We start from the raw sequence: 16,728 nt of genomic DNA on the forward strand, positions 1-16,728 counted from the left end.
TGTTTGCTACTTAAATGTAATTAAAATCCATGTTTAATTTAAATCTCATTTTTAGCTATGAAAATCGCATATAATTTTAGTAACTCAATATTAATTTAATCACACTTTCAGCTATATAAAACAAACGTTGATGGTTAACACAATTTGTGCTCTTGTCATTTCGTCTCTCGAAACATCCGCTCAGTACAAAGTCACGTGAAGAACCATCGAAAGGTCTTCTCCACCAAAGAATTATCGCAAGTAAGAGACGCCCAGTAAGTTGACCCATGATAAAAGCATGTTTCGTTTCGTTCCACTTGAAGATATTGAAGGTACGTGTGTCTGGATTGACAATAAGTATGACACTTCAATCATAAGAGGGTCCAAGTACAGCTTGAGTTCAAAGTACGTAACGATCTTGTCTGATGGGAGATGAGAGCGTGATCTGATAGCTCGTCACCATGTGTATCCTTCAAATGATGATACCAGTAATGTCGCTGCTGGTATGTACACCTTTATTATTGTACTTTGTTATTGCTACTTATGTATTTTCTGATAAGGACCGCTCAAATTTAATCATCAAACTTAAAGTTAATGGATCGACTGTACATAATATAATTTAGGCAAAACTAGTCAGAAAAAATACCTACCTCCCCCAAGTAAAAAGAATAAATATAAGAAAAACATAACAAAGCAAATAAACATCGCAGTTGAAAACATCCATGAATGGAACGCTCTTTTTGATTGGTTGAGCGTTTATATTTACAATAGAAAAACTCGCGATACACTGTCTGAAACTTTGACCCCATTCCATTGTTATACAATGACGGTCACTGCGATCTAAGAGCACTGAGAGTTATATTTTCGCTATACTGTTTACGAATGTTTCCAAAATAACTTACAGTGATGTTAGTCATGCGTTTGTAGATTTATGGAAGTTAATGGTGACTTTACTGCCTCAGATATCCTTTTTAACTGGCTACCACATCTCTGATAAAACTGAATTTGCAACAGTTGAATAACAATTATCGTCTTCAAGTCAATATCTACAAAATAACTATACCATGAACAAAGCATGTGTGATTCATCATTAACAAAAATTCAAGATACTGTTTTAAAATGATACTTTTTTTTTCTTCATGCAGTGAATGACGAATTTAATCCTAAGCGACATCATTTCGTATTTAGGTTCTCGTAGGAAACTATTGCCTCCAGTTAGTTCACTGTGTTAAGCAGTAAGAATGGTATCTTTTACATAGAGAATATATATAAAGAATACACAACAGTTTATTCCAGGTGTCCTAAGTGGTTAAAGTGTCCGCCTCGGAAGTCGGAGGTCGCGGGTAGGAACCCCGGCTGAGTAATACCAAAAACTTATAAAATAGTACTAATAGCTGCTTTGCTAAGTACTCAGCATTAAGCGGTTACTGTAGGATTGGTCGGCTTAGGGTCAGGATAATGTGACTGGGTGGGACATAATGTACATGTTTGCGGCATGATGTCCCAGTGATAGACATCTCTATAACGTGCCACACTGCATACATCGTTCTTGTTGTTGTTGTTGGGTTTAACGCCATTTTTCAGCACACGATATACATGGCGGCCAGTATTAATGATGGAGAAAGAACGCGGGAAAATCCCAGAAAGAGCCACTGACACACGAGAGGCTACTTGCATGCTTTCTCAATGCAGATATCGTAGCGAAATGACTGAAATATTATTAAAACTACGTTAAAAATCCAAATAGCAAACACGCACACACACACACACACACACACACACACTTTATTCAAAGTAATGCATGATCCTCAGCATTTGCATGCAATTCTCCAAATATTCATTCTTTAACATATTTTTGATAATTTTACCATAATTTAAGGAAAACGTTTTGGTGCCATTTTATTCAGAATTTACTACTTATGGTCACACTGTTATGAACATTTAGATATCGCATTGGACCAACAAATACAAGCCCAGTGTCTGACCTTCTGTCACACATCATCGCATAGTGATTTTGGTGATATTCAAGAGACGCAGCATGAGACTACATATTTTAAAGGGAAACTACATCAAAATCGAACCATACATACATACATACATACATGAATGCATATATACATACATGAAAGCATGCATACACACGCACACGTACACGCACACACACATATATACATACTAGTTTGCCCTCGTCCTTGCCACGAAGTCAATGGAAGATCACACTCTTCACAGGTATGAAAGCCTCATAAAAATGGAAATGAATGTAGCCATACAGATAGTGAAAAATACGCTGTTTTGTCGAACTTATGAGTATATATGTCGTCATTTACGCGCAGACGAATACACAGAATGGCCAATTTATGTTGACCACCAGCTAGCGTGCACTTGTGTGCCTCGAACAAGTAAGCTGTGATAACTTGCATGCACACTGTGCCCCGATCTGCGGCAAAGACCTGTTTGCTTGGCGAATTTCTGGAACCGCAATTCAAGGGCTATTACATCGATAAAAAGAAGTTGCTTCCGAAATTTTACAATAATTTTAGGACGGCGCCTTTTTTAATTTAGTTCGTACATATAATGTTTACAAATGGTTTATGTTATCAATTTTTCACTGTTTTCGTAGGAAAATGAGAAATTAAAAGAATTTTATTTCATTAACACATTTCTTGCCCAAGTGAGATCATTGTTGCGGTGGAGTTATTGTCGAATCTCTCAGACTTTAAAGAGAAATGTATTGAAATTCTTAATGATTGTAAATATATTTTTAAGGATTCCGGCTCTTCATTGTGTTTATTTCTGCATTCAGACCTCAATTGGAAGACCTTGCTATGGCTGCATTCTAGTTCTGTAATCGGCACTGCAACAAAATTTCGAATATGTTTTCATTTTGGTTTCTAAAACACACTCATCTATATCAAATTTCTCCATCGTCTTCAAACATAATTGTTATTGTCACAAGAGTTAAAAACGCTACTTAAACAATTGCAGTTCTGTATATAATCCAAAAGTCTTCCTAAACTTGTGTACGGTTTGTGGTAGAGTGTAACCGGTCTACAATATTGTACGGGTATAACATGATATTGAATTAGCAAAGGGTAATGGAAGTTCCATGATTAATGTGGAAAAGTAAGTAACAAATGGTAAAACTTGAATCCTAACATTTTGTTGTTTGGAGCTCATATATTTTGAGTTCATGAGAGAGAGAGAGAGAGAGAGAGAGAGAGAGAGAGAGAGAGATGAAATATGCATGCATATTGATATACATATTTGAAAACCCTACATAAGGACAAGTATATTTTCAAAACGGAAATTATGTTGCAAAAGTAGCGAAATCATTTGTCTCATGATCATTTCAATATCTCATTATGAAATACATCAAATTACTGCATATCTTTTTGACAATGGTTTACCCTAATCGTTTTTCTTTTTCATTAATTACATGACCAATATAAATATATAATGAGTACACATAGAAGAGGAATGACAACTTGACTAATATCTTGAATAAACAAGAGCTTCGGGTTTTAAAACGTGTTGTGTTTGCAGGTATTCTACTAATCTATATACAATAGCTGCTTGGGAACTTCGTCACTTGCATGCTTTATCATACTATTGCTTCTTTTTGTCCAGAGGTACATTTACAAAAGGTAATTTCCTTTTGTTTGTACGTAAGAACCATTAACACTTGCAGCACATGTCAGCCCTTCGCCGACTCATAAATTAACTAGTAACTAGATTCGTTGTTTTGTTTGCTTTTTGTTCACTGATACAAAATTAAGTTCGCACAATATATTTACCGTAGACTGCTGACTGTTGCTGGTGACACAGAGATTCAGATCCCCTTTCTTCATTCTCATCCAATAATATTGTCTTTTGTGAATGTAATGGTATTTTGGACATCAGGAGGGTTTACTCAGTCTTAATCCGGTAAAATCGTCTCGATTATCTAAAGATTCGTGCGCTTCAAGCTCTGGCATGCGAAAGTTCATGAAGGTATGTTTGAAGGCGAGCTATAAGATTGCCAACATTAACTTTCACCCTTTGATATTGAGGTTTTTTATCGATATGTAGATAGATGGTTTGCCTCTGGTTTCTCCATAACATCTGATAATACAAGAAAATAGTTGCATGACGTTTAACATATCGTCCATAACTCTAACTCTGTATTGTCCTGTATTATGCTGGTTGCAGTTTTAATCCATTTTCTATGGAATAAAACTCATTTGAAGCATTAAATAATACTGTAGCTTGTGTTCGTACATATTTAATACAATCTTACGTAAGTATATCCACGGATCAGAGACAGATAACCTCTTAAACCGATGGTCCATTTAGTTATGAATCCTTAGCGATGAGTTGTTTGCAGAACACTAAAATAGATGCCACCCGAACATATGCCATCAAATATAGACATACAAGATGAGGCACTTATGGTGGTGGTGGTGGTGGTGGCGGGATATGAGTCCGTTTTTACTCACCCACCCCAACAAACCGAGCGCAAAACACCGAGAGCATTTGTTAGAGTAAGTTTTCTATATCCTTAAATTGTTTAACTTATGCCAGTGAAACACAAAAATATGTAGGAACGACTAAATGTTTCATCTCTGGGCTTCCGGAACCATTGCCTACTTGTTTATTTCTCCTCCCTACCTCGATATTCCTAAAATCGCCTCGGAAGATTGCCTTATTGAATTAATGATACATTTGTAAATCCCTAATCGTTGTTCTGTTCAGTCGATTGATAAATCCAAGATTCTGATATATCAAAAGTAGTATATGGGGATACCCTAGCGACAATGAGAATTAGCATTACAGACCCCCTTGGGACAATCTGGCGACAAGGGAAAATTAACATGGGAGAAAAATCGTGGGACAATCTGGCGACAAGGGAAATTAACATGGAGAAAAAATCGTGGGACTGTTGAGCGACAAGGGAAATTAACATGGAGAAAAATCGTGGGACTGTTGAGCGACAAAGGAATTTAAACAGGGTGGGACTGTATAGCGTCAAGGGAAATTGAACATGGGATTTTTTTTTATTAAAAATTTTTTAAAGAAAGGGGTAGGCAATCGAAAGTCATTCTCTTTTCGAGACCTATGAGTGGCCCTGAAAAGGGCCTTTGGGTTTCTTCTGCTTCTAATTGCTTCTTTTTCTCCACCAACTTCTTATTTTCTCTCCTACACTCTTTCTCTTCTTTTCTTTCTTTTCTTTCTTTTTTCTCCTCCTCTTCTTTCTTCTTCTCCTCCTCCTCTTCTTTCTTCCTCTTCTCATTTTCTTCTTCTTTTTCAATTTTTTCATTCCATTCTCTTATCCTTATCCTTTCCTCTTCATCCTCCTTCTCCTCCTTTATTTCTTTCATCACACCACTTATCATGTCCTTTACTTTTCTTAAGTTATTAATCTCCATCTTTACTCGATGGGGACTATAAGAATAGTGGTCTTCATTTAGTCTCACTAGCATTTGTTCCATCATGCCCAAATTGTCCAGGACGTCTTGCAATGTTTGCATTTTATCCAGGTGGTTTGAAGCCATCTTCTCTGTAGACGAAAACTGTGGGTTCTTATACGAAAAGCGCGGACGTGATGGAAAACATCCCCCTAAGACATAAAATTGATCTTACCTAGATCATGACCAAACAACGCGCGGACGTGAAGGAAAACATCCCCCTACTTTTCTCATTTCATATAATCTACTCACTTGTTTACTGTTTAAAACCGGCTTGGTGTATAATTTTAAAATTTCTACTGAGTGCGGCCACCACCAACACCAATTAATATAGAAAAAAGGAACAGGACAACTTGTGCAAAGAAATAATGCTAAGAAGAGGAAACAATTAGCAACCCGGCAAGCCGTGAACAAAGGAAGTGCACAGATCTAAGGAACTCTCACAAAGGAACGATAGGAACACGCAGTAAGATAGTAATATATCAGACAAAGGAAATCCAGCCAAGCAGCCCGCCACGCAGCCATTTTGGATCATACCACCTCGTATAAAAGCTAAGTACTTTAGTACAAGGTAGGAAAATTACTAAGCCTGCGGGCAATTAAAACTCTATGCTGTTTACATCTCACTATAATATATTTTACCTTACTTGTACTAAATTCCGTATCTACTCAATTTGCCGCCTATTCTCTTAAACAGTCTCTAAGAAACATACTAGAACCGACTGGATTGAACCCACACATGATACAAGCACCAAATATCATTGTGTGATTTTCAATCATAGAGAATAAATTCGACAAATTACACAACTAACCACTACCTTTTTCTTATAATAACAACTCTAGCTGTTAGCACTGTTCCCGAAAACAGGCACTAGGAAACACACTGATACCACGCCTGGTCAGAATCTCACAAATTACAAGCACAAGCTAATCGCTGTGAGATTTTCCGATTCACGGAACGTAACAGAATCTCATCTCTCATTGTTTCTTCATAACCACAACCACTATTAACAACAATAAGTAACCTAAACCTTATTCAAAACCAAAGTAGGAATGTCTCAATCAATCACAAACAAACTTAACTTTAACACTAGAAAACAAATTCTGAGAAACAATAGGCTTGAAAAGGAAATGAAATCACATAAACCTCCCACCCCTATGACACCAAACCCGCAAATAATCACGGGGAAATTGGATCTCAGTGAAAACTCCAAGCACCTTGAACTTTGCGAGAAGAATCTCAACTTCTCATCCACTCCTGAAAGGAAAGATTTAACAACACCGCATCTAACCACCCCTGAGAGAAATGAACTAATTCAAATATCAGCAGCCGACTTAAGTATCAACTCAACTGTAAGTTTCAAAAACTTACTAGATCCATCGGCAAACAAGGACCTGGATGATACAATACCTATAGAAACACCAATATCGCCACTCCAAAAACAAGACCAGCCACCCACCCCCAAATACATGGTCATTGCACAATCCCCGGAAAAAAAACATATAGCCATGATAATAAGAAACCCACCGAAAATAGGGCCCAACTCATGTAACAAAGGAAAAACTACACCCAAAATGGGGCCCATGGTAACGATAACTCCACCCATTCATATCAGTAACAACAAACCGAAATATCATAACAGTCAGACCCCTGGACCATCAAAACCCTTAACTGAAGAACAATTACTCAGCAGCCGAAACAAAACACAAGCTAACCCAACCACTAAATCAAAACCTAACAGTCAGACCCCTGGACCATCAAAACCCTTAACTGAAGAACAATTACTCAGCAGCCGAAACAAAACACAAGCTAACCCAACCACTAAATCAAAACCTAACGTGTGGGATGGCAAGGGTAAAGGGAAGGGACCCATGTTTACCAAGAACAAACCTGCCCCCCAAAATAATTCAAACTCACACCCCCACAAAGAACCAAAGAAACAGGCCAAATTTTCATACCACCCCATAGAACACACACTTTATATCAGTAGCAACTCCAATAAACTGATAAACTTAACTGTTAACAGTCTCACACAGGCCCTCCTTAGGGTTCATCAAGGACAATTCAAAATATTTAGGCCAAACACAAGATACATAATAGTACACTGCAGCACTCGCAGTCAAATGGCCAAATTCCTAGAAATTGAAATTATTAACAACATTAGGGTTAACGTCGAAAGACACAAACAAATAGGGACAAAGAACATAATAACCAAAACACACAATAGCAACCAGACCCTCATGGCAATAAACAATAACACACGAACAAATGACTTAGCCACATACTCCCGCACGAACACCCCCACATTTAAAGCAGTTCTAAAACTCACAGGACAAAATAAAGGGATAAACAATGAAACCCTCACTGCCAAACTCAAAGACAGTGGTACCCCCATAAATAGGGCGTATAAACTCAAAAATCATTTAGGACAGGAAACCAATACAGCGATACTAGAATCAAATTCTCCACTCTCAACCATGATAAGACTAGATCACTCTGGGGCACGCCACCGCCTTTAGACATACATAAACAAACCCAGGTTCTGCAGCAACTGCCAACACTGGGGACATTTCTCTAACAGATGTAGATATACCCAACTATGCTACAAATGTGGGGGAAACCACAAAGATGTATGTTGTAGAACCACACCCAAATGTACCAACTGCAGGGGCCCGCACCTACCTAAATCCCACGAATGCCCCAACACTATCAAGGAATATCAAACCATAGATATCATGAACAACAAGCAAATCCCGTATCATGCGGCGAAAAAACTAACCCCCAGTAATAAAAATTACCACATCATGACCCCAAACAAACCAGCAACTGAAGCAACCACAGCCCAAACACCCAACCTACCAAGGTCGAACAAGGTCAAACAAGATCAAACAAGATTAAATAAACAAGATACATTCTTAATCAAATCCCACAAAGACTCACAACTCCACCCCGAAGAATCAGATAACACTAACACCAAAAACAAATCACTGTCAAACCCGACAATAGAAAAGTTACTCACAGAGATCAAAGCCGAACTTATCAACAACCACCACTACATCGTGGATAAAATAACACAGATAATAAGCATAATAAGCAAAATCGAATCAAATTTGAAGTTAACATAATAACCCTCAACACAAAACAATCAATAAATGACCACCCCAATAATGGATTATACAACAAACCGGAACATTATAATATGGCAATGGAATGCTAGAGGCTTAATAAGTAATATCAGTGAACTCAAAGCCAAATTACAAAGCTTAGAACACAAACCAGATATTATATGCATTCAAGAAACAAAAATAACAAGTAGAACCAAACAAATACCCAAACTCCCAGGATATGCCCCAGGTCACTTCAAAAATCGAACCACGGGACAAGGAGGTGGGGGTTTAGCCATCTATATAGCAGATAACATCCCGAATGTAACAACAATAACCATAACACCAACCCCAGGTAGCAACGAAGCATTCGAAATTCAGTCCCTCATAATTCATACAGGCAAGGGTCAAATACAAATATTCAATATTTATGACCCAGGGGGAACATCAGGCACAGCTAACTTAATTACTTACAAACAAATAAATGATCACAAACGAGTAAATCAGATCGTCATCTGTGGAGATTTCAATGCCCATAACGAGCTATGGGGGGGGCGGTGTGACGGACAAAAGAGGCAAATTGATTGAAGAATGGACCGCAGAATCTAACTTAGCCATTTTAAATGACGGTACAAAAACACGCCTTAACCCAGAAAACGGTCTCATGTCCGCCATCGACGTCACCATTTGCTCGCCATCAATAACCCAGGTGGCGGACTGGAGAGTGGATCAAACTGACCCCTTGGGCAGTGACCACTTTCCAGTAATAGTCACCCTGCAGATGACGGTCCAATACAACTCGCTAAAAAGAACCCCTAGATGGATATATTCAAAAGCAGATTGGACCTCATTTAATGAAACACTAAGCAAAATAGACACCAAAAACATAGAAAATGATAATATTAATAAATATTACGAAGACCTGATTGATACCATACTAAAGGCAGCCACCACTAACATACCCAAAACCAGTGGTAACCCACATAAACAAGGAGTCCCATGGTGGAATGATGAATGCAAACAAGCCATCACTGATAAGAAAAAAGCCCTCAATAAATTCAAACGCACTAAAAACTCTATTGATTTCACTATATATAAACAAAAGGAGAAAAACCTTAAAAACATAATTAAACAGGCAAAGGAATCAACTTGGCATAATTACTGCACGAATATCAATATCACAACTAGTACCAAACAAGTCTGGGATAAGATTAGATCAATTAGAGGAAAGACAACTAACACCACTCCAAAAATAGCTGGAGCCATTACTAATAAAGAAAAGGCTGACCGACTAGCTCAGCATTTCTCAGATATGAGTAGCAACACCAACCACACCCCAGCATTTCAATTACATAGGGACAAAGTAGAAAGAACCCATAGTAATCTCTTTAAAGACCTCGGTCCCAAAGTCTCGAACCTAAATAAAGACATTACAACTTACGAATGGGACCTAGCATTGAAAACCAAAAACGAAACTAGCCCAGGGGAAGATCAAATAGGATACACAATATACAAAAATATCCCAAATAACATTAAACAAACAATTATTAAATTACTAAACCAAATATGGACCTCAGGCAAACTACCCGATAAATGGAAACACGCAATAGTAATTCCAATACCCAAGCAAGGAAAAGACCCTAACGATATTAGCTCCTACAGACCCATTTCCCTAACAAACAACATTTGTAAGATCATGGAAACCATAGTCGCCAACCGACTCAAACACCACCTAGAGAGCAATAATTTAATCTCCGATAATCAATGCGGATTTAGAAACAAAAGATCCACCACGGATCAACTAATACGATTAGAAACCGCAATTAAATTGGCGTTCAACTCCAAACGCAAAGCTGATAGGAATTTAATTGCAGTATTTATTGACCTCGAAAAGGCATTCGACCTTGTATGGACCAAAGGCTTATTAGCCAAACTCAACCACTACGCCATCACAGGTCGAACGTTTAAATTCATTGAAAACTTCCTCGCTGACCGTAAAATATCAACCAGAGTCGGCGACACCTACTCTGAACCACACACACTTGAAAACGGTACACCACAAGGGAGCGTACTCAGCCCAACCCTTTTCAACATCATGATTAATGACTTGGACACCAACTTAACATCAAAACTAATTGAACTCTCACAATTTGCTGATGATAGTGGATTATGGAGAGCAGGAAACCCTTCCAACCACAAAGTAATCAGCGATATTCAAACAAGTTTAAACAAAATAGGGAAATGGGCTGATAAATGGGGTTTCAAAATATCCCATGAAAAAACCATAGCAGTATTATTCACCACCAAACGTAAATTACAAAATCAGTTTCCCAAACTCACCATCCAAAATCAAGAAATTAAATTCGTAAATGTAGCACGATTTTTAGGAATGCATTATGACTCCAAGCTAAACTGGGGACACCACATAAACGAACTAGTCAAAAGGTGTAATAAAGACCTTAACCTCCTTATAACCCTTAAAGGAACCACCTGGGGATCCAATCAAGAAACCTTACTAGCTTTATATAAATCGTTAATTAGATCTAAACTAGATTACGGATGCCAAATTTACAACTCGGCACCGCAAAATAACCTCAAAAAACTAGATAGCATACAAAGAAAGGCCCTAATTATTTGCACTGGTGCACTACCATCCACATCACTAGTGGAACTTCAAATCTTAACTGGAGAACTGCCGCTCCACCTTAGAAGACAAGAACTCACCCTCAGATATGCAGCCAGGCTAACAACACACCCCGACACACACCCCACCCGGCTAGCTATAAATAAATGCAACATACCTTTTAGAACTAAATTATCACAAAACATACCAGCAGGGAAATTAGTCCATCAATTAGTTGAACAACTTCCTATAGACAAACTCCAAGCAGAAATTGCAAATCACTATGACAAAGAACCATGGATAAATATCAACCCCACAGTTAACACCCTCATTACGAAATATGGCAATAAAAACGAACAGGAACTCAAACTAAACACAATCTGTACAGAAGAAATCAACTCAAAATATTGCAACTACATTAAGATTTACACTGATGGATCCAAAATTACAGAACCACCCAGAACAGCAGCAGCTTACGTAATCCCCGAACTTAACATTAAAGTAGGAAGAAGACTACCTAACCTCTGCTCTATATACACAGCTGAATTCTGGGCCATACTTGAAGCACTCAAATGGATCAAAGAGAACAAAATACCCCAAGCGGTAATAATAAGTGACTCGCTAAGCGTCATAAACTCAATACTTAATAACAACACCAAATCAAGAGAAAACTATCTTAGGCAAACCAATTTATTGTTAAAAATACTGAACAATAATAACTTACAAGTAGAATTTATGTGGATACCATCCCATATTAACATACCAGGTAACGATATGGCAGATATAACAGCTAAACAAAAACTAAACGAAACCACTCACATCAACCTAGATTATAGCATATGCGAACTCAATAGCATATCTAAAACCCTCATTGATAATAAATGGCAGGAATTATGGAACACAAGCACTCAAGGCAGGAAACTAAAAACCATCATTAAAGAAGTATGTAGAAATAGGAAACCACCCAAAACAAAAGGCAGTGAACAAAAATTCATAAATAGAATACTCACGGGCAAAACCAAGCTGGCTAACAGCTTCGGACAGTACATAGGACCACAACCACATAACCCTAACTGCTACCACTGCAGGGTCCCAGAAGACATAGAGCATATTTTTAACAACTGCCATACACTTGAAAAAGAAAGGGCTAAGTTTAAAGTTAAACAGCATAAAATTGGATCCCCTACAACATACCCAGAATTCTTGATGAACACAAACCCCAATATTAATCTAACATTCAAAAATATCATAAGTTTTATACACGAATCCAATCTACTCAAAAAAATCTAAGAAAGTAAATCAAAGACCAGTTAAAAATATAACAAATCACTGTTTGGGAATTATGACGGCCGGCTCGGTCTCGTGGGTTCACAGACTGACACAGCCGTTCATAGCCCGAATAATAAAAACCAGTTAAGGACGAATATTACAAAATCACTGTTTGGGAATTATGACGGCCTGCTAGGTCTCGTAGGTTCACAAACTGACACAGCCGTTCATACCACGAATAATAAAAACCAATTAAGGCCACAAAAAATTAAAATAGGAAAATAGGAATTAATTAAAACAGGACTCCATAATAACATACAAACAACCATAAAAACAAGTTTTCATTCCAAACCAATAAGATAGGGAATCAAAATAAATAAGGAATTGATGAATAAAAAAAAAAAAAAAAAAAAAAAAAAAAAAAAAAAAAAAAAATACTCCTAACCGTCTCCTTGTCTCTTAAACAACATCTGGCTGAACTTTTAAATCAAGCTTCCACAGCTATTTCTACTAACATACTCAGCCAAATCCAGGCAATGTTGGCAGAGACGACACTGAAGAATTTGAAACTTCCACGCTGGCAGCGGCCCTGGAAGTATCATCATCCAGCGGCGATGAAGCTGATGAACCTGCACCACCTAAACAGAGTGGAAAAAAGGAAGGCTCTGTCTACCGGAATATCGGACTGGGAAAGGCAATTGATGATATCATAAAAGCGGGCCACTTCGTCAATGCCACAAGACCGGGTGTCCTAATGTGACGTCATCGCTGCCGACCAATCGTGGCGGGAGTCACATACTGCTTGGTTTGACACCTGGGGCATTTCAATCCAACTAAGAAACACGAGTGTGTGGTGTGACTATTCCTACTCATGTCTATTAGCCTTTCAGTCAGGTTGTTAAGGACTAGTTAGTCCTACACCTGAGTGGCTAAATTAAAAAGTACTCTTTGAGTACATAAAAGCCTGGGGGATGAGGCTCCTTTTCCTTCCCCCAGGAGTAATTAAAAATCACGCAGTGCGTGAATAAAAAAGTGGTACATGTTCAAAAGAACGAAAACCACTATAATCCAACTAACTAACTAAATATAATCTACTATCCACATACGTGAACCATCAATAAACAATCCCCAAATCTACTATTTACACACGCAAATCATTAAAACGAAATCCATAATCTACTATCCACACAATCGTACGTGAGCGTTTACAAAACCCAAACTATACTCTCCACATACGCTAAGAAACAATAAACAAACCCATAATCTACTATTCACACAAACATACCTTAGCTCTTACAAACACAAACACACAAACACATACCCTCACACTAAAAAAGAGTCAGTGTTTATATTCACACTACTCTACCTACACACATTGGCAAATTGATGGTTATTTCTTTTCTAGAGTATTGGGTAGCCCTGAAAAGGGCTGTTGGTTTTTTTTGAACTCCAGATGCACCTATCTAATGCTGGCACCTTCCTGGCCTGGCGCCACACACGCATCTTCTTCCCCAGTCTCCTTTTACCTTTCTTCTTGGGAGTGCAGAGGCGGGATATGTGGCTTCAGAATCCCAATTTTCTGTCTCTGGGATTCTGAAATTTCCTCTCTCCTCTTCTTTGTTTCTTCTCTCCTCCTCTTCTTTTTTTCTTCTTTCCTCCTCCTCTTTCATCCTTGCTTCTTCGACAATGGCCTCCGCGGCCAGTTCATTTAGTATGCGCCTGACATACTCCAGGTGCATCTGGAGTTCTAGCAGTTTCACAATTCTGGTATTCATTGTTTTGTCAACGAATGAACAGGGTAGCTAGACTGCCCAGCGAGTTTCAATTTATAGTGAAAGCGCGGACGTGAAGGAAAACATCCCCCCTAAAAACATAAAATTGATCTTACCTAAATCATGACCAAACAAAAAGAAACACTCATTCACTTTTTTTATACTGCTCATCACTATTCTAAAAAAGTTTCATTAATCACTTCAATATACTATCCACATACTCAAAGTAATCCAACCCCAAATCTACTCTCCCCACACCTCAAACACCAAAAAAAAGACATGATCTTAATCTACTATCCACACCAACGTACGTGAGCACTTACAAACACACAATCCTATACACAAACACATACCCTCACACTATAAAAAAAGAGTTAGTGTTTATATTCACACTACTCTACCTACACACATTGGCAAATCGATTGTTATTTCTTTTCTAGGGTATTAGGGTAGCCCTGAAAAGGGTTGGGTTTTTTTTGTTTGCTATGGCAATCTTTTAGTTTCTAAGAATGCGATGTCCTCTGAGGATAGACTTTCTGGGGATAGGTCTGCTTCTTCACATTCTCTATCTCTTCTGGCTTCGGTATCAGACTGTGTCTGACCCTATGCAAATTCACGTAGGCTTCGTTTAGCTTAGCTAGTTTGGAGCACATCTTCGTAGGAGGATGAGTTGACAATGGATGGTTAGACTGGAAACAACCCGGTTCTTAAAGTCAAAGCGCGGACGTGGAGGAAAACATCCCCACACGGTTTTCGAGCCGCAACGTTCAATGAGTGTCATGAGAGGGATAGTAAGAAGTCAAAGAGCATGAATCAAACATTCTTATAGCCAAACAAACCACAAAGGCATTTTTTTCAAAACACAACATTTTTTTATTAAAAAATCACTTAACACTAACCAAAAACTCTAACATTTTTTAACAATAATCCAACACTATAACATCTAACATTTTTTTTCAAATCACAAACATTTTTTTCAATTTACACTCTACTTTAAACAGGGCTGACAACGTTGTGAATGAAATTGTGATTTCCACTGTTGGAAGTCATTAGGCCATTGATGGACACTACGTTTCCTAGCTTGAGACAAAAGATAAGCATAATGGTCACAAAACCATCGATCTACTTTCACATCGTTTCTTGAAGAAGAACGAGGATCAAAATGAGTCACTAAATGTTCTAAGGAATAGCCCAGGCTGCGATGATGCAGAAAATACACACAATATTGTCCACACACCAAGGAATCTGTGCCTTGTAATTTCACATTATTGAATCGGGTGGTCTGAGCATTTCTTCTCATAAAGTCGATGATATCGTCTTCCAAAAGGGGCAATCCGTACGAATCGAAATATTCCACACATCCTTCTTGAGGAAAGTAGACGGCTACCCAGTGGGTTCCTGGGAGATGACTGTCGTCCGTGTTGATCACATAAGCTAGATGGTCTTGAGGTTTGCGATGAGGGAGTTCATCTTTAGCACAGACGACAGGATTCCAAGAAGCCGTATACGAACTGTGGTTCAAAATGTAATAAAGTTCCCAGGTATCCATGTTTTGTGTGTTTTTTTTTCTTCTTCTTCACAGGTAATAATAAGTCATCAATTCGATCCTGACTTTTTGCTTGAAAATGTCTGACAAATAACCGTTTCTTCGTTTCGTCTCCTCACTTTGATTCAGGAGAGCTTCGATACGATCGATCTCTTGAGTGTTTAATGGTGGACAAGAATGTTCACGCAAGTCTTTATACCACTGATGCAACACGTCTTCGTCCGAGATGAGACTCCAAGCTTCGTGCAGATACTCGTCCAATTTTTCTTCTTCACTCAACATCAGGCATTTATCGTGTTGAATTTGACTGGGATGATCGTTTTGACATCCATAGCAATTTTTCTTGATCAATTCCGTCATTTTTTCGACCAAGTGTTTGGCAAAACAGGAGACTAAATGGGCTTCTTGTTCTGGCCATCTCGACTTCATCATGACAACTTCTTCGTCTTTGTCTTGGGATTCTCCTTCCACGGTCTCCTCACATTCCATGTCTAAAGTTTCTCCACTAGGTAAAGAGGGATAATAGTCTTCCATGGCTTCTAATAATCTAGAATGACTTCTCTCAAACTGTTGATTTCTATCGCATTATCGAATTCTGCATACAGGATGTCTTGTTCACTGTCTTGTCCAGTGGTTCTGCAAACTGAAGTTCCAGACGAATCTGGCCGGATTTTATAGGGTGAAAATGTCCCTCGTCGCTGCCTTGGTCTGGAGTGAAATCGAAAGCCCACAAAGCATAGCCTCCTGCGTAATCTTCGTACGTAATGCCGTGACTGGTGTTGGTTCCTAACTGGCCGGTGGCTTCGTACAAGGACAAGTACGATCTCAAGTAATTCATTTTATTGGAAGAAAAGTTAGGTTCGAAAGGTCGGGTACACAAGGTCTTGCCATCGCGACTGACTTCGATTTTCTTCACGTTGAAGTGTTGAAAGTTGAAAGGATTTTGATGGAAGGCTCCGTTGAAGGCTGAATTCAGGACCATACCAAGGA

The 16,728-nt window shown here is 38.4% G+C and overlaps 1 protein-coding gene across 1 annotated transcript in view; it reads left to right on the forward strand.

Moving 5' to 3' along the window:
- The first annotated feature begins 293 nt into the window (after nucleotides 1-293).
- Nucleotides 294-16,728, forward strand: part of LOC149797065 (neurotrypsin-like) — a 59,939-nt gene continuing 43,504 nt past the window's right edge. The window contains exon 1 of the mRNA XM_089960703.1: nucleotides 294-482. Within this exon, the coding sequence (XP_089816829.1) occupies nucleotides 441-482 (42 nt within the window). The 5' untranslated portion in view covers nucleotides 294-440. The remainder of the gene's footprint in view (nucleotides 483-16,728) is intronic.

The sequence above is a fragment of the Sinohyriopsis cumingii genome, chromosome 6, assembly GCF_028554795.1.
Source record: "Sinohyriopsis cumingii isolate HCF-2022 chromosome 6, ASM2855479v2, whole genome shotgun sequence".
Classification (NCBI taxonomy): Eukaryota; Metazoa; Mollusca; class Bivalvia; order Unionida; family Unionidae; genus Sinohyriopsis; species Sinohyriopsis cumingii.